Raw genomic sequence first — 20289 nt, 5'->3', positions numbered from 1 at the left:
TCTGGTGATGTAATGGCGCGTTTCCAGTGATGCGCGGAGCTCGCTTTATGCTGCGTTCACACCGGACGCGATGCGAATATTCGCTTCGCTCTAAACGCTCCTTTCGCTCTAGTCGCTCGAGTTTCACCGCGGCTGCCAGCTGTGTTTACTCGCATCATTCAAACAAGACGCGCTGGCTTGGGAGCTACAACTTCAACAAAATGAACATATTTGACCGTGATTTAATTGTAATAGACGTTTCAAAATGATGCCGAAGTAACAACATACTGATACCGGTTAGTAAAAACCATGAATTAATGCTTGACAAGTCTGCAGACAGACGGCAGGCGAAAAACCCTTTTAAAATGCGTGCTTTCTAAATGGAGCTTGGGTCGACCAGGCTAAGCTAACGTTGTATATGCTCACGCCACATTCATAACAACGGCCTATACAGACATAAATAAACCAGCGACTGTATTCTCCATGACACAGACAGTCTGGTTTGTACTTGTTTAACTTTTGTCCAGTTTCTCAACAGATCGTATCTGTCCCCGGCTGTTTGAAGAGCAAGCATGGGAAACAAAAGATAGCATTTACCTGTTTGCATCCAGCTAGCCTCGTTGATACGTTTTGTCTTTTTCACGAGCTTGCTGTGATATATCAACCCAGTCTCACGGAATTTCGTGTTCACCAATACGATTTGCCCCTTTTTTTCGTGTTGCACAGCACGATTTTAAAAGCAATGTATTTCTACTGCCTGCAGCACGTCTTTTTCTCCGGTCGGGTCGTGGGAGACCGGAAGCTGTGTGGTTCATAAAAACATGTTCTTACTCAATATCAAGCCACAATTATGGCTTTTATTTTAAATCGTATAATTTCGGACTTTTACTCACCAATAACACACAATTATCCTTGCTTTTATTTATTGGTTTAATTCCATAATCTCGGGCTTTTTTGGCGTCCGTCAGGAACTGAATTTCAAAATAAAAATAACCGGAAACAGACGTTTAAGGGACATTTCGAGCATCATTGCGATTGTCAACATTTCTGAGTTTAGGATGGCCGAAGACACTACACTACCCATAATCCCCAGCTATCGTTTAGGACTACAGTCCCGTAAGGTTACGCAGAGCGTCAAACAGCTGTGTGAAATGGAACGAAACCACGCCAGACTATCCAAAACTGGAATCGAACGCCCCCCTAGAACTACACATGCTGGCTATTGTGTTTCGCAAAATGTTCTATGGGACGTCTCGACTGAACGTTTTCGTTTCTCCCACAATTAGAAGTTGTCAGTATTAAACACATTGGTGTTATGAAACATAACATATAATTAATAAATGGGTGAAAATCGCTTGTGTCCATAATGCGCAGCATTAATATAGACCGACATGACAGCTCATTGTTAGTTTGTAATTCTACTCTACTACAATTCAGAGGTTAACCTGGTATTTTTACTCCACTGCATTTATTTGAGTTACTTTGCAGATTCTGATTAATTATGTGAAATATAAACAACACTTAAATCAGACTTTAGTTACACCTGAGTTAAATTCAGGTAAGGTGATTGTCAAGTGCCAACAATCAGGAGAGATATTTGATAGTTGGTGCTTGAGAAGACTAAACATGTATCTGCAATTGACATGAATGGAAACGAGTAATAAAGTATATTCATTACTCGTTATTCTCTACTAATAGTTAATTAAAGACTGTATATTATGGCTATTTTGCACATCCCTTTCAAGATTTTCAAAGGTTTATTGAAATATCATATACACAACTACGGTGTAGTTATGCAATGAATGAAACACTTGGGTCACAGGTTCCTCAACAGTGCATTACAAGACATCTATCAATATGTGTGTACCTCCACCATCAAACTGTCATATTCTGCAAATTTCTTATTCTATCTACATAAGAGTATAATTCATATGTATAATATCAGTTAAAAATAAGTGCTTCAACATAGTTAACATTGCAGGAAAGCAATATATTAGACGTTAAGTACTTTGTCAGGCTTAATATTTATCTGTAGATAGATACCCCCAAAGTTTTTTTCTTATTTAAAAGAAGACCTTAATCTGTTATTTAATGTTTAAATAAAGGTTAATTTGTTTGTCTGTTTTGCACCTCCTCCTATTAATATCTTTGTGCATTCTGCACTAAACTGTTTTATTGTAGAGATCACTTAGAGTATCTTCTTGATTTTTTACATTCTATATTTATACTTTCCCCCTATGAAAGTATGTACTCTTAATATTTTTTTAATCAAATATAACAATAATTCAATAACGTGCTTTAACCACTAGGCGGTTCACACAAGGTACACACAGCCATAATAACTTTGTATTATAAATGTAGGACACTTATGTTTTCGTACAACATCTGAAGATGTGTAGTTTTATGCATGCTTTCACATAATTTTACAGCATATTGCTATACTATTTCAGGCTATACCATTACATTCTTACATTCAAAGAAAATCAGTAATATCTTTAAAAACTACAGTCCTTTTATATCAGCTGTGCACCGTTATGGTTTAAATATAACCTATCTGTGAATTAGATCAAATGTAAAAGTCAGCCGAATTAGTGTTGATACTGCAAGGAGACGTATTGTGTGAAGATAAATTGAAGATGTTGTTTAATTGTTGAATATATTTATCCATCTATGATCCACGTCAAGTATTCAGTTTCGGCAGCATTTTCTCAGTTTTTCCAAAGGTCTTCTCATCAGGGCTCTATAAATAAAGAACTACGGCAGATCTGTAATATACAATGCAGCCGAACCGTGTATTACAATGCCGTTATGTGATGACTTTCAAAGAGAAAAGCAAGAGCGCTCGGAATTAAATATTATTTTATTCTTTTAAAATGTTTTCCGGATTTCATATTATATAAACAACAAATCCCAGCATGCATTGCGGCTAAAACATAGCTGAGGATCTTGGGTAATCGCTCGAAATGCCTACATCTGTGTCCGGTTATTTTTATTTTGAAATTCAGTTCCTGACGGACGCCAAAAAAGCCAGAGATTATGGAATTAAACCAATAAATAAAAGCAAGGATAATTGTGTGTTATTGGTGAGTAAATAACAGTGTGTTATTTTGAAAAGAATAACAAATTAGAAGGAACAAAATATTTAAAAATACAGATTTCCGTATTCTGAGGCTCTGAGCCACATTTATTTTCCTCACAGACGGCAACAAAAGTCAGAAATTATACGATTTAAAATAAAAGCAATAACTGTGGCTTGATATTGAGTAAGAACATGTTTTTATGAACCACACAGCTTCCGGTCTCCCACGACCCGACCGGAGAAAAAGACGTGCTGCAGGCAGTAGAAATACATTGCTTTTAAAATCGTGCTGTGCAACACGAAAAAAAAGGGGCAAATCGTGTTGGTGAACACGAATCAATAGATTAAAAATCGTGTTGGTGAACATGAAATGCCGTGAGACTGGGTTGCATATATACAAATCGGGTTGGTCCGGTCCAAGGTCTTTAAGTATCAATTTATCTCCCAAACTTCTCCTTTGGAAAGGATTGGAGAGTAGCTCTTGCACGGAATTGGGTGCGGACCGAGGTCCGGCAACTCCACCTGCACACCATTCTAAATAATGCGTCACCTTGGTCACTCACGAGTCAGGAGTCTACAAAAAAACTCACGTCAAGGCACGTAAGCAACGTGGGCGCCAACGTCAGCGCCCTCGTGACCAAAATATTTGACGGCGCTGATTGGCTGAAATTATGTTTCGGCGGCACAGTTTGCTATTGAGACTTTTGCAACGTGCTGGTTGCTGCTGTTTGTCTCGGGGGCTCCGCCCGGTAATGATAAACTAATGCCATGGGCAAGGCCAGGCAGGAAACATGTGACTTATCAGTAACTTTAGACATCGTAACACAATTTTAAACGAGATTGTATTGTAGATTATACATTTTACTGATACCAATTGTATGATATTTACCTTGTTCATTAAAAATAAAAATATAAAATATATATATATTTTTTAATTTTATTTTTTTATATATTTTTTTTTATTTAATATTTTTTTTGTATGTGGGAAGAGGTGGGGCGAATGAATGAATGCTTATTAGAGTTTTGTCTGGAGAGTGCGTGCGGACCTGTCGGTTAGATCAGGGCCGCAGAGGTGTTACTGCCGGGCCGCGAAATAGCTGTGAGTTTATCGTAATATTTGCAGAATTATAAATATATAAAAATATTTAATCATAATATTTTTTCAAAAAGTGTTTAATGTTGGCACCTATATCAGTCATATTATTTCCTCCAGTAGCCTAGTTAATCTTTCACCAGATAACCGTTGAAAATGGCTTTTATGATGTTCCGAGGGATTCGGCGGTTCAGCCGGTCTCAGCCTCTTGTGCTAAAGCACCCAGATATTGTTCTAAACTGTATTAAAGTAAACAGGTATTATCTTGAACTGTATTGAAGTGAACATGTATTATTTGGGACTGTTTAAAGTAATCCTATATCTAAACCTTCTTACTTACACTCACACATACACCTCCTGTCTCCATGCAGCACACACACATAAACTCCTTAACCCAGATATCAGCAACACACACACACACATACGCCTCTGCTTATCAGCATGCACACACACACACATACACTTTCCCTCACTAACACACACACATGTTCTTTTTCCAAGGTTTTTGCTGGGAATAATCCCAAGCACCAATATATCTGTGTACAATGTTTGATTGTTTTAAAAGAATAGTTTGTGTGAAACCTTCCCTGGGAAATTAAAGGAGTTGTGTCAGGTGGAAGATAAGAAGTGGCTGTCCACCTCAAAATATATCCATATATACTGTTGTGTAGTCATGCAAAATGCCCCCTGTTTCTGACTGGCTGGTCCCGATACCTGTATCGCACAGCGGTAGAACTGGGAGTCCGGAGTACTCTGTAAAACTTGTATTGGTGTTTTTTACCGTTAAAATCAAATTATTGTTATAACTTTTATGCCGGTGTGTTGAACTCCCTCTTTTATCAATCTGACCAGGCTCATCTAAAGGACGGCGCGGAGCAGAGGTGGGCTTTAAGCCACCACAATTGTGTTTGTGTGCAGACGAGAAAGTTACCGGTGCGCCAAGTAGGAAGAGGAGCGCACAGGAGACAACCGTTTCATTGCAGACTGTTATGTTTATGTGGGGAAATGGCAGTGCATACATTATTTGAGATATATTTCAAACTCGGACTTCATTTTAAGGACATGTCGGCCAGGGGTGTAGAGCTATGTTATTTTATTAGCTTTTCTTTTTAATGTCTGATTTTAAATGCCATTTTCTTAATGTCTTTCATTTTTTTGTAAAGCACTTTGAATTGCCTTGTGTTGAAAAGTGCTATATAAATAAACTTGCCTTGCCTTTGTTTAAGCACCGGATTGGCAAAACAGGAGATTAAACCAGTCTGCCTTGATCTATGAATTCATGTCCGGGACTCTCACGGTATCTGCTGCCCGCAGCTGTTTATAGAAGGAAAACCTCCTTCACTTCATGAAATGGCTGCAGGCAGCATCAGGAGGCAGCGGGACGTGTAACTCCGCTTCTGAGAAGTGCAGCACCAGCGCGCCGAGAGCTGTGCCTTTTTACTTACCGCCTTCGCTGTGTTTACCTTCATCAGAACAGCGAGTGACTGCAGGCTGCTACGTGTTAACCACACACACCTCTACACAGGGGCGGCGGGTGCTGTAGGCTAGGGAAGGCTAAGCCTTCCCAAATATTTGTGTAACCGCATCTTGGTAAAATAAAAATATAATGTCTTTGACATTAGCGCTGCTATGCAGCCACCTGTGCCCTGTACCACGAAGCCAGTTCAACAGACCCTGGATATGCTTGAGTTATCTTAACTAACCCTAACAAACGAGATCTCGCTAAACGGTCCTACAGCGCTGGTTATCAACTCGGTAAATCAAGCCAGGGTTTCTCTCTCCAGCTGAGAACGCGTTCACGTGAAAGGGGCGGGGTTAGCTACATTTGACCAATCACAAACAGTGACAAGTGTACTGACAGCGCAATGTCATACTTCATTAATGAAAAGTAAACTAATATTAGACAAATATGAACTTTAAACATCCATGATGACTTAAACATATAATCCAGGATACAAGCCACATAGTTGCACCTGCAAGGAGAATACAGAACAACTCGTTAAAAAATAAACTACCGAGTGTTTGAAAGCGTACAACCGTTTTATGATACTGCCCCATCTAAAACACGAGGGGATCTGACTTTATTACATTTGAGTTGAGTGTTTTGTCAATTTAATGTGTTGCTTAAAATAATCCGTCTGCATACAGTATATGTGACAATGTAACTAAGTGTTGCACGGCCAGATACGGCTCGAGAAGCTGACTCAGATAAGGAAATATTGTGATATCGATGTGAGATCGATGATCTGATTGATGATCTGATGTCAGTGTGATATGAATGATAAGTGTGACACGTCGGCGTCTTCTCTGCATACGGCAGTTTAAACTGCATTTCCTTTTTCCTGTAATATGACTTGATAGATTTAAACTCCGCACACTGAGCTCTGATCGGTCAGCAGACGGTGCTTTCACAGAGTTGATCTCTTTTCTATAGACGCCGGAGGCGGGCAGCGTAAGATGAAAACAAAGTTATTTAGCCTTCCCAAACCTGAGCCTCACGCGCCGTCTATGCCTCTACACACATCTCTACACACATCTCTACACACATCTCTACACACATCTCTACACACATCGAAATGCCCGATTACTCCCCCTTTTATTAGTTTTATGAAGGAGATGTCCAGTCACCAAGGCGCATGATGTGTGTGTGTGTGTGTGTGTGTGTGTGTGTGTGTGTGTGTGTGTGTGTGTGTGTGTGTGTGTGTGTGTGTGTGTGTGTGTGTGTGTGTGTGTGTGTGCTCTGCTCAGCTCTGTGTCTGTCCGACACCGGCATTTGTTTTCAAATGACCATGAACAGTAATTTACACACATCTGTTAACTCCATAGGTAGCCTATATGCGGGTGTTCCCAAAATAAATTAGTTTAATCTTAATCTCGATGTAGTGCTAAATGCTGTCGGACGTGCACCGGAACGAACGTCACTATCATAATATCTTCTGAAAACAAATGCCAGTGACACACACACACACACACACACACACACACACACACACACACACACCACACACACACACACACACACACACACACACACACACACACACACACACACACACACACACACACCCCACACACACACACAACACACACACACACACACACACACACACACACACTTCATAATGCGCCTTCTCCTTGTTTTCCCATGATTATCCGTAAATCATACAAACAAAACCAAAACTTTGATTTATCTGTTTTCCCGTTTTGGTTTAAAAACTGAATAACGTCGGTTTTTTGGTTTTCCGAAAAACCAAAAAACGACACCGGTTCTTTTTTAAACGTTGTTAATATGTTTTGGATGCATATTGTTCTAGTATTTGTTCAGGCTGTTACATACAATGAGCCTCTGTTGCTACCTGCTGGTGAGTAAATATTAAAATCAGTTCAAATTGACAAACGGTCCGCGATGTTTTTTAAATGTATCTGCCGGTGTTATGCCGTAGGTTGAAGCCTTGCCGTGGATTAAAGCCCTGTTCGCGGGGACGCGCAGTTTTCCCAATGATATATCAGATTAAACAGCAAACGGCTGAATAAATAATGTGCATACAATTAGGAGGAGGCTCGTTTTAAGGACACGTTTCTCAGATCTGTCACAATCTTCGTATTGGAATAAACTTCCGTTTTTGAGTGTATAGTCCCACTCTGTTATATTCCTCCTTCCTACAGAACAGACAATGACGGGATAAGATGTGATTTGTCAATAGTCCTATTTCTTAAAACCTTCTCTGTTGTTGTAGTGTCTGATAACCACGAATAGTAAGCAATGATATAACAGTAATGATATCACATGATCATGTCAGACACTGTGTTATTTTCAATCAAGCCTACAAAATAATGTGTTCAAACTGGCTTCACTCACTTGAATTGCTCCTTTGAATATCATTTGTATATATCCCTACTCAACACATGTTTGTATTGTAATGCCACTCCTATTTTTTTTAAATTGTATTTTAAGGTGACATTGAATGCTTTGAAAGGTGCCCTAAAATAAAGTGTATTATTGATCTTATATCTGTGCCTCTATTACATTACATTTCATTTTCTATCACACTATTAATGTTCCTTATTTTAGACTAGGTTAATCCTGGTGTCAATAGGGAAGATCTGCACTGTTCTCTACATAACATTCAGAGCAGGTATTTCTCCTGCCGGATTTGGAACCCCCCCTATATCTTTCTCCAGGATAGTCACAGACTCACCAAAATCACACTGGTGTTTGCTGTCCCCCTCTAGTTTGTGCTCACAAAAGCATTTCACTCTGGGCCCTGCAGGTGAAAAACTAAAGAGGAGGTTCCAAATCCGGCAGATCAGGTGTTGGTGCTGCCGGATTTTGAAGCCCCTCTTCAGTTTTTCACCTGCAAAACTATTGTGAAACTTGTACGTTTTAAACTGTTTTCGGGGGCACGTTGGAAAGCTACTGCTTTCTTTACATCGCACAATAATAACCCACAGGTAAGATGTATTTAAACATAAAGTACGTTCATGCAGTAATGCATTGATTCTTCTTTGACATGTTCTGATATATCGTGCTACAATTGAGTACTATGAAATGTGTGTGTGTCTGTGTGTGTGTACATGTGTTTCTTAATGTCCTTATCAAACCTGTCCCCATGAGGAAGGGTGTATTAGGGAACACACCTACATGCCTTTCTTCCTTGAGCCACTCTTCTACCTCAATGTGCTGCCAACATGCATCACTATCAAAACCCATATCATTCAGAAAGTGTCCTGCTGTAGAGGAAGATGATTGGTCTTGTAAGAAAATACCCAAAAAGAAATCATACAGAAAACTAAACATTGATTATCTGAACATGTAAGGGATTGATATTTAAGTATTACTCTGTGTGGAAACCACATTGTGTTGAAATATAAAATATAATTAATGATTTGTATAGCATAATAGTCCGTGTATCTACCGTCCAATTGTTTTTCTTTATTAAACACGTAAACGGAAGAGCGTTTGAGAGGCCTTTTTGCTTTTTACCTTACTAAATGGTCTAATGGTCATTGGAGCGAGGGGCGGGGCCTAACTCACGGAAGTGATTTCAAAACAAAAGCGGTGATAATATTATAAACAAAGGGAAACAAAGGGAAACAAGGTGAGATGGAGATGCCGATGGAGATAAGCAGATGGAGTCAGATTTGGGTCAATATTCTAGCGCAAAACAAGCTACTCACGAGCGGAAAATGTGCTTTTACACGCGCATGAAATTATTAAAAAAAATTTAAAAAACTAAATGGGTTGCGAAATATACTTGGGCGGCCGTTAATATACCTGGGCGGCCCGCCCATATTTGTTTACATAAATTGTGATCAAAACATTTGAGACCCACTGAGATAACTTAGACTAAAGTGAACTATCTAAACACTCAGTCCTTTACCTCACTGAGCTGTAGTTATCAGCCTCTCAGTCTGACTGGAGAGGACTCTCCCTCCACATCATTGTAGAAACATCTTCTTTTATCCGTTAGCGCAACAGAAGCTAAAAACAAGCAGTATTAACCAGTGCATGAAGTAAAGTAAAAATAATCCATTAGAAGTCAAATCCTCATATATCATATTATTGTTTAAAACCTAAAAACACCTCCTAACATAGATGTTCTTAGTAATTGGCTGTGGGGTGTCCTAGCCTCCTGCTCTATGAAGAATAGGACGTGTATTGTAAACCTGAATTTATACACTATATTTAAAGTAATTCAGCCACTTCAGGGGACCATGGGACTCACATCAGTTAGCATCAGAAGTAAAAAGACAAAAGTGTTTAAAACTACAATTTATCAAAGTATTTTACTTAGAAAAGCTGCAGTGTGACCCACATACTTTAAGAATCGTATTTACAGAGTCAATGTTACCCAACACAAGATCAAAGGTTCCTGTTGAGCTACACCTCCCTTTTTTGTCCCATCTGCCAAATATTGAAAAATAACCCAATAACCTACATAGATTTATTGTTTTATTCCGGGATGGTGAAACTTTAGAAGATCCAATACTGGACGAATACGTAGATTATATTTCCCACTCATGGACTTAGGCATCCATAGCCGTGGGAACATGTTTCAAATGGGGGGTGCTGTGGGGATGACACCAGGGCTGGTTCTGACCAATTTGCTGCCCCATAGGCAACATTTTAGCTGGCAATGAAAAACCTCTACAAAAGACCAATACACTACAAAAAGAGAAACGTATTGACATGGGGGAGTGTCCAATACTGTCAGTCTCAGGAAGAAAGGCTTTTTAATGCTTATTCAAAATTGCAGAAAAACATGCATTCTTGTACTCAGGAGGGGACATTGACAGAGGATTACATGAAAAGTACACAATAAAGTACTTCATAGTACTTGTGGGAGTTTCACTAGTACTGAGTCCAACAGTGTCAAACTCACAAAGAACTAATGGCAAACAAAAATCATTTCCCCCTCATCAACTTAACAGAAGTGGCTTGATTTGGTTCTCAGGAGGGGACATTGACAGAGGATTTTTTTTTAAACAACACACTAGAAGTACTTCATTGTATTGTGGTAGCAGTCAAACTAGTACCGAGTCCAACAGTGTCAGTTTTATTAAGAACTTATGATAACAAATACTTGTATCGCTATCGATCATCAAATATAGCAGGACAAAAAATGAAGAGCATCTGAAATTGAAAAAACAAACTCGAGAGACGGCTGAGGTGACCGCAGTGCAGAATCGCTGTAGTTTAAATCTCCTAACAATGTTGTCCATTTTAGATTTAGGCCTATTATAAATACAGCACTTAATATCATTCATTTTCTGGGCTCAATATGTGTCTTGGCCGTTTTCGTTTGTGATCGCTAAATTCACCTTGTTTATAATATTATCACCGTTCCAAGCACACGAGTGCTTTTGTTTTGAAATCACTTCCTTGAGTTTGGCCCCCGCCCCTCGCTCCAATGACCATTAGACCATTTAGTAAGGTAACAAGCAAAAAGCAAAAAGGCCTCTCAGACGCTCTTCCGTTTACTTGTTTAATAAAGAAAAACAATTGGACGGTAGATACACGGATTCATAATAGTCTGAACGAAAAAAAGGAAAAGCTGCAGATAGATGAAAAAGTGCCCACATGAAAGAATAGCGGTGGAATTCTTATTTACTTAAACAAACACACAATTCCCCTTGATCATTTGGCGTCATTGGGACAGTAAATCCCCTTTTCAACATTGTTGGCAGCACATTGAGGAAGAAAGGCGGAACAAGGAAGAACGTTTCAACATAAATAAGACAGGAAGGCAGTGAAGGAGTGGACACACTGCGGGAGACCTCCTTCAGATCACTGCAGCAGAAACATGACCATGAAGGTGAGGACCATTTCACATTTCAAATACTCTGTTATAATTCAAAGTCCTGCATTCAGCTAAATGACCTAAAGTACAGTTGTTGATGAATTTACTTTATAACCTTGTATTCATTGTATAGAAGAGGATAATTGTGATATCTTTTTTATATCTGACCAAAAGTGTTTTTTTCTAGTTCTGAGATTAAAGTCTGAACTTTGACTTTTTGAAAAGAAGAATCACTTTTGGTCCGATGTGAAAAGATGTTTTACATGAGGCCCTGATCCTCTTCTGTATACTTGCTATATATATATATTATAATATCCTTCATATGGTGTGATCAAATATGAGGATAAAATGTACTTTGTTATTTTACCTGTGTGGAAGAGCATGAGAGCCACATGTGCAATTCCTTTTTAGATCTGACAAAAAGTAGGTTTTTTGTTCTGAGATTGAAGTCAGAATTTTGACTTTTTTCCCCCAAATGTATTTTGTGTTCTCAGAATTCCGTTTTTAAAAGTAATCAGATTTTTCCCAGAATTCAGTTTTTTACTCAGGATGTGTCAGATTAAAGTCAGAACAACATGTCCTCTGTCCAGCTGGTCTCAGTCGGCCTCGTCCTCCTGGCTCTGCTGTTGGACAGGGGCATGTCTCTCGACCTCCCAATAGACTGCAGCGACATCTACAACAACGACAACACCAAACCCAGTGGAGTTTACACCATCTACCCCATCGGATCCACCTCTGCTGTCCAGGTACATCCTCTGAGAGACTTCATCCAACACTATATCTCACTGATCAAATGGATAGGATATGTTAATGAGAATGTGTGTGTGTGTGTGTGTGTGTGTGTGTGTGTGTGTGTGTGTGTGTGTGTGTGTGTGTGTGTGTGTGTGTGTGTGTGTGTGTGTGTGTGTGTGTGTGTGTGTGTGTGTGTGTGTGTGTGTGTGTGTGTGTGGTGTGTGTGTGTGTGTGTGCTTGTGTGTGTGTGTGTGTGTGTAGGTGTACTGTGACATGGACTCACTCGACGGACGGTGGACGGTGAGTACCTGAACTCAAAAGCTAAATCTGGCCCCCAGTTATCTGTGAACTGAAACCTGGTCAGACAGCAGAGATGAAAAATACGTACAGTATCTTTGTGCAGGATAAACAAGTAAAGTATTTAGTCTAATCTATCAAATCTACAGTTTGATCAATCTCTCCAGAGACCGTTGGGACACTTGAAGTGTGTTAGCTAAACCATGCTAGTCAGATTAGCTCCTGGATGCATTCAGTGAATGGCAGTGAGAAACCAGAGGCTCCACCTTAGATCTACTGTTGGCTCCTGTTCCCCGTAGAGGCTGGTTAGACTCTGTTATGCTCTTTTTCCATGGACTGGAAATGTCCATTATATTTGCTGAGAGATTTAGTATTTCCCCCAGGTGTTCCAGAGGAGGGTGGACGGCTCCGTGAACTTCTACCGGCCCTGGGATCACTACAAGACGGGCTTTGGTAACGCTGTCGGAGAATACTGGCTCGGTGAGAGATGAAGACGAACCGGAGGTCCTGACTTGATCAAACTCTCGGTTTCCTAGCGTTCATGGTGTCTGTTTGTCTGCAGGTCTGGACACTCTCTCCCACCTGACTCTGAGGAAGAAGTACGAGCTGCTGGTGGGCATGGAGGACTTTGAAGGCAACAAAGTGTTCGCTCGGTACTCCTCGTTCTCCGTGGACCCCGAGGCCTCCGGGTTCACTTTGCATGTGTCTGGATTCACTGATGGAGGGGCAGGTGAGGAACAGCAGGAAGTGCTTGATGTCTTTCTGATGTTCAGGAGACGCTCTCACACGTAGGACTGGCTTCAGACATCAGAGAGAGATAAGGGGGTAACCACAGCAGATCAGGAACTGTGGCTATATGCCCATGACATTCTTCTGTATATCACACATCTGGAGGTATCCCTTCCTATATCTTTAACAATGAATGATCTGGGCTGTCCTTAGGCTAATGACTGATTGACAAAGAGAACATTACCCAAAGGGACCGTGCTGTAGTTCCTTCACAGCCTAATGTTGTTATATATATTCTGGAGATGCATTTCAACTTCAGAAATCATAAAGTGTTGTTAATATGTGGAGATTACTTTCTGCTATATTCCAACATCACATGGAGAAATCCCATTGGACCAGGGGCCTGCTGCCTTCAGGGACCAACACAGAGATACTTCATCCCTGTGTTAGTTGTATTATAATATTGTGATTATACACTTGTTGTGTTTCTGCAGGAGACTCCATGAGTACTCATAACAGACAGAAGTTCTCCACCTTCGACAAAGACCAGGACTCTTGGACTTCTAACTGTGCCAGAAAATTCCTGGGGGGGTTCTGGTACAACGATTGTCACTTCGCAAATCCCAACGGGGTTTATCGCTGGGGGGCTGATGGCACTATTTTTGCTATAGGAGTGAGCTGGTACACTTGGAAGGGTTACGACTACTCCCTGAAATCCATCAGCATGATGGTCCGTCCTGTGCAGTAGTTCTGCAGGACAGCAACATGTCCTCAGCTGATATCGATCACATGTAATCACTCATCACTTTAAGATGGAAACAGATCCACTCAGTGGGATAATGTCTACGTTTTAAAGTCAAACTGAATCACTATTTGCTTCATGCTGACAATAAATGAAAATAATGAAGCTGATGTCTCCTGGGTCCTTCACTTTGTCTCCTGGGTCCTTCTGTCTCTGGGTCCTTCTGTCTCTGGGTCCTTCTGTCTCTGGGTCCTTCTGTCTCTGGGTCCTTCCCTTTGTCTCCTGGGTCCTTCTGTCTCTGGGTCCTTCTGTCTCCTGGGTCCTTCTGTCTCTGGGGTCCTTCTGTCTCTGGGTCCTTCTGTCTCTGGGTCCTTCTGTCTCTGGGTCCTTCTGTCTCTGGGTCCTCACACTTTCAACAAGTTTTTTCACAGAAATTCACTATTATTTTACAGACCTTTCTTGTTTTTCTATATTAAATGTATTTACCATAAAATACATTAAATTACTTTTATTAAAAATAAATAAAGGTTTTATTCTATAAATTGGTTTAATGATAAATGTTTACAGGACAATTCCATTGTTGAATTGTCTTGAATGTTAAATGACATTGAATTCTATGTAAAACACATAAAATACACATCATTTTACTGCATGTAAATCTTTTTATAAAACATCATGTAAAATTAAAAACAACTTTCTTATTTTTTGCAGTAAAACCTTAAATTTAATTTAACAAAATGTAAAAAAAAAACTAAAACAACTGTATTCTGTACTGTTGTGGAATAAAAATAAATCTTATTATAAAACATCTCTTAAATGTTAAATAAATGTATAAATCTTCACAACATATTTTATATATTGCAAAAATACCTAAAAGTTATTTTGTTTAAATAAAGTAGTTTTCATATAGTATACTTAAGCAATAGCTCACGCCAGGCCGTGTATAGGCTCAGTATATCACAGCCAATGAACAGCCAGGCAGATGCTCAACAACCATTCACTCAGTAATTAAACCTTGGTGATGTAAACTTTCAATAAACATCGTTCTGACCTGCACCAGAGTGAGGGACCAAAACAAACGATTAAGAAGGCACACACAGACGGCTGATCTTTTTCATTTTCATCTCACCCGGACGCAAGAGTTTATTTTTTATGTTTACATGTTTTCGATCGACGAGGAGAGAGTGAAAATGGAACCCAGTTGCTATTTGTTGTTTGTTTATATCACGCAGTCTGTTCTTCTTCTCTCGGTGTATAGTCTGTCTTCCGGTTGTTGCCTCTTTTGAATGACGAATACACGCTAACGCCGCCTGCTGGTAAGGAGAGTTATTGACACTCGTTGACTGAAGTATTTGCAGTGTGTTCGTAGGCGGGCGGCGTAGGCGGGCGACGTAGCCGACGTAAAAGTCGAGACGCGTTCTTTGGTCTCAGGTTGGTGTGTAGCGGCCTTTATGGGAGCTCAGCTCCCATTGGCTCCCACATAACTCATAACTCGAACCCTGGAAGTACCATTAAACATGGAGTAAGGGTGCTATTACAAAGTAATACTTAACAGTCCTTAAAGTTGTAAAATGCACTAAAAGCCGAGTCTAGATTTATTTTCTCTCTCCATTCATTCTACTGAGCCGAGAGTGGGGGGCCTGGGGGCGGGGCTTAATGACAGGAGGCGGGGCTTAAGGGGCACATGCTCTGTGAGCACACATACGGGTTCTTCTGCTCTGACAGCCAGGCATGCTGGGTAATCTGTGACGTTTGCTCTCTCGAAAGTTGGGCCATTTTTGTCCTCATGAGCCAATGAGCAGCTCTCATAGGAAAGAACGAAACCGCGCCTCCCCAGTGGCAGAGCCAGGACATTTTCAGTGGGGTGGCCAGGGTGGAACCAGTGATTGGGGGTGGCATTGAAATCACTATTATATGAACATAAAAATGCATCTCACTATAAAATAAGGGGTTATTTAAGGCCCCGACAACCAGTGTTGGGACTAACGCGTTACTGTAACACAACTACCTTTTGCGGTAACTAATAACGCTACTAGTTACCTATTTCCAACTCAGTAACACCGTTATAGTTACTGTGATTTAAATGGGTGCGTTACTGCGTTACATTATGTGATGGAACTGAACCAAATCTCCCTGTGGATGTGGCTTACAGGCGAATACAGCGATGTCCTCTCACAGTACCATGGAAAAGTGAAAGTAACCAGAGAGGAATGATGATTGGTTAATGCGGGGTAACATTTCCTCTAAAAAAAACTAAAACAACTGTATTCTGTACTGTTGAGGAATAAAAATAAATCTTATTATAAAACATCTCTTAAATGTTAAATACATGTATAAATCTTCACAACATATTTTATATATTGCAAAAATACCTAAAAGTTATTTGTTTAAATAAAGTAGTTTTCATATAGTATACTTAAGCAATAGCTCACGCCAGGCCGTGTATAGGCTCAGTATATCACAGCTAAGGGGCGTGGACAACCCCCTCTCTTCTTCACCAAGAGGCATTGAGCCGCACTGTTGTAGTCAGCCATCTAATATATTTACCAAGCGGCAAACTGTGGGGTAGAGCCGGTGTCAGTACCCAGATATGTTCGGGCTACCAGATATGTTCGGGTGTATTTCCGTCGCATCCGTCATCCGTCATATCCGTCTACTCACCTCCCTCTGCTCCCAGCGCTCTGCTGCCACACACCGGCCGTCTGCGGAACTGCAGCCGGAGGAACTCGGTACAGCTTGTTATGTGTGAACGATCTAGATCCCTCCGCTTCCCCATAATGACCGCAAAATTATTTCCAATGAAAGTATCTAGCCGCAATAGCTCCAAGATTGCTATATCTAGTTTGTAGGTCGCCAAGTTGGCATCATTGACAGTTCGTCTCCAGCGACGTGCAGTCAGGGGAGGCAGAGCCTCACCTGTCATCGACTGCCATACTACAATGTAACGGAAAAACAACTAAAGAAAAACTAAATAGTAATAATAAAATGTCTCCACTGATCTGTGTTGTAAGTGTGATTTCTGTTTGATTCCAATCGCTTTTTATAGTCAAAATCAGCAAATTTGCCGAGCTCCGCTACAACTACGGGTAGCGATGAGAAGAAGTGAGGCAGGGACAAGCTCTGCCTCTCGTAAGCCCACAGTAACTGGCTGGAGCGCGGGCACTAAGCGCATGCCTGCACCATCTCACTGTAGGTCACCAATGTAATGTTTGTAGATCCCTTTATTACATTTATCCTCGCCATCCATAGTCTCTAAATAACTTATTTCACGTATATGATATTTAGGCTCGCGTACAACGGCAATGAAAAAAGCACCAGGGGAGGCAGCCATAACCTCTGCCGCACTGAAGGGGGCGCACGTGAGCCCACAGGTTCTTGTTGCTACTGTTATTCTACGCAGAGACGGTAGACCAGATGCAAAACAACAAGCTAGACTTTTGAAACTAGAGGAAGATAAGGAGGACTTTTACAAAAAAGTAATAGAGATTGTTGTCCTTGTCCAGAAGGAGAGCATGGACTTCCAACAATCCACTATTTAGATTGTCGGTATCCTTTTGTTGAACGGTCTGTTTAAAATGAATCGAAACATCAGACCAAAAAAGCTTTTGAAAATAACAGAATATTTCGATTAAGGTCAGAATATAATATTTGTAAATCTGACTCTGAAAGAGTCAGTGCCTCACCAGCCATGAACCTCACCGCACGTCACTGTTCGTCTCTTAAAGCCTCTAAAGTTCTGCAACAAAAAAGGATCATTATGAATGTAAATACTATACATGGTAATGCAGCAGGGCAGAGTGCGATGAGGCAGGCAGGCAGAACCAGATTTATTTCTAAATATTTGTCGATCAATATTAGGCTACACTAATATAAGGCTACTAGTATGATATTACTGCAATAATATTCGAGTGGTGGCTGCTTAAGGTTGTTTCTGGCTCGTTTGATCCAAACATTGTCCAAAGCTCAAAATGTATTGTAATAGATGTAAGAATTCTCAAAATGTACAAAATGTTTTAATCCAACACAATATTCAGATTCAATCCATATATGTTAGGGGTTTTTTTAAACAACATTTTCACCACAATAAATAGACTGCCTTCTCTCCAGCTCACTGCACACAAAGGGGGGGGGGGGGGCATCTGTATTAACGGGTCAGTCTATAAGCACTCTAACAGCACCATAAATTACATTTAAACAACCACAAAAAAACAATTATTGTTTCCGATATTGATTTAACGAGATGCTGTTATAACATGGAAACGGCTTAATTTAAAAAAATAAGCTTCAAAAATGTTTTATGAAGCACACTGGGTACAGCCCTGTAATACATGTGTTCCGTGTGTATATAGTCTTACGCAAGAAACACATAGCATGAACAGACTGCAACAAAACCAGTCTTACAAAACAGACTTCTGCTAAACTGGTGCAGAAGCAAAGCATCTGCCTTAGATGAAGTTCACACAGAACTGGAAAAGGGAGAACATCTGTACTTGCTTTCAACGACATGATCAGGCTTATATATTATAAAAGTGTTGGCTAAAGTAACGCAGAATATATATTTTTTAATTGTAAATAATTAGAAACATTATTTATGTGCACAAGTACACACACATAACAAGCTGTACCGAGTTCCTCCGGCTGCAGTTCCGCAGACGGCCGGTGTGTGGCAGCAGAGCGCTGGGAGCAGAGGGAGGTGAGTAGACGGATATGACGGATGACGGATGCGACGGAAATACACCCGAACATATCTGGTAGCCCGAACATATCTGGTACTGACACCGGGAAGCCAATACGGAAGTGCCACACACTGCAGTTCATATATTGGCCGATAGGCGATGGCTGCAGAAAGGAGCAATTTCCATAGACCCCCATGTTAAAATGCCCAACTTTACAGCAGAAAAAAACATGTTTCTACCCCTGGCTCCATACATTTTATTAGCGATATAGTTAGATTCCACCTTCATGATTATGGATCTGAGAGTGAATTGTTTTCTAACGCGACCCTTTTATTTATATTAGGTCTTAAAGTTTGTGCATAGATTAGGGCGTGGTCACATTGAGTGACGGCTCTGTCAAGTGCCTGCCGCTGTTAGCTTCTTGTCTCTCTGCTACCTGCTCCGTGAAGCTACAGGGACTCTGCCTGCTCAGCTCATCCAGCAAACACAACTTGTAGCCGGCCGTGGTTGTTTGTTCTTCATGCTTATATATCGGACTATTGTGACTCGCTCTGCGGTTAAAACAGACGGTGCATGAATGCGGTAAGTGAAATTCGAGTGCTTTATTTATGTGTTAATGATTTTAATCGGCTACGTAATGAATGGTAAGGCTTGGGTTAGTTAGTGGCTAGTGGTAGCTACATCGGTGCCAATGATGCTAATCGTAGCCTCCAAGTTAAAATCATAGACTGTATATAAAGGTTAAAACTAAATAGACAAGTGTTAAGTGGGATAATACTGTTGAACAAACGGCTTCTGTTTGAGGTTGATAAAATAAGGTTTCATCCTTGTAACTTAGAGATATTTTATTATGTAGGTAGAACTGTATGCATCTAAGGTTAATTTAAATTGGCTATGCTCAAGTATGTAGACAAGCTAATGTCAAAGTAGTGTATGTGAAATCAACCTCACAATAAGATGTGTGTATATTACAATTATTAATGTCATATTTCAAGATGATTACTTAGATATTACAATATGGTTGGTTGAGCTGGAGTTCATTATCGAGCTGACACGTTAACGTCACAGTCATCTGAAGAACGAACCCAAACCTTGAAGTTTTTATTAATTGCATTACCAAATGGGTATGAAATAAACAGTAAGCATTGGTAACACAATTTCCAAAGTTACAGTAAAATAAAAAGGCCCCTGACTCGGACAATACACAATCCAACATGTTCAACAGAAGATAATCAGTTATATTGTTTGTACACATGGTACTTTACATTATATCTGTTTGTTTAAAGTGTCCAGGTGATGCAGACAGGCTGGACCAGAGAGTGAGAGACAGAACTGGACTCCTCACAGCAGTGAACTTCAGCTCAGGTACAAAGACTCTTTTTTTCATACTGTACAAAGAATCAAGAAAGATATTGGTTTAAATGAATGAAGTATTGACTTGAATACACTGATATACATTCCATTAAACAATACTAAATACTAGATCACCTACACATCAGTGAAGTTGAGGGTTTTTTCCATGCAAAAAGTTACATTTAGATATTTAGCAATATGACTTTGTCAGCTTTCTAATGTAATGTATTGAAGGCAAAGATATTTAACACATAGTGAGAACTGCTGCTATTTATCTATCAATATTGTCTGTAAAAAACGTGGTAAAA

At 40.1% G+C, this 20289-nt stretch overlaps 1 protein-coding gene across 1 annotated transcript; it reads left to right on the top strand.

Annotated features, from left to right (window-relative positions):
• Positions 1-12027: 12027 nt before the first annotated feature.
• LOC117546953 (microfibril-associated glycoprotein 4-like) lies at positions 12028-14116 on the top strand. Its single transcript, XM_034217392.1, has 5 exons — positions 12028-12198; positions 12446-12484; positions 12865-12961; positions 13044-13211; positions 13705-14116. The coding sequence occupies exons 1-5, from the start codon at positions 12028-12030 to the stop codon at positions 13956-13958; spliced, it is 729 nt and encodes a 242-aa protein (XP_034073283.1). The 3' UTR covers positions 13959-14116.
• Positions 14117-20289: the final 6173 nt, after the last annotated feature.

This window comes from Gymnodraco acuticeps, unplaced genomic scaffold (assembly GCF_902827175.1).
Source record: "Gymnodraco acuticeps unplaced genomic scaffold, fGymAcu1.1, whole genome shotgun sequence".
NCBI lineage: Eukaryota > Metazoa > Chordata > Actinopteri > Perciformes > Bathydraconidae > Gymnodraco > Gymnodraco acuticeps.
Note: the sequence above shows the minus strand (reverse complement) of the source record. Positions and strands in the feature narration are given on the sequence as shown.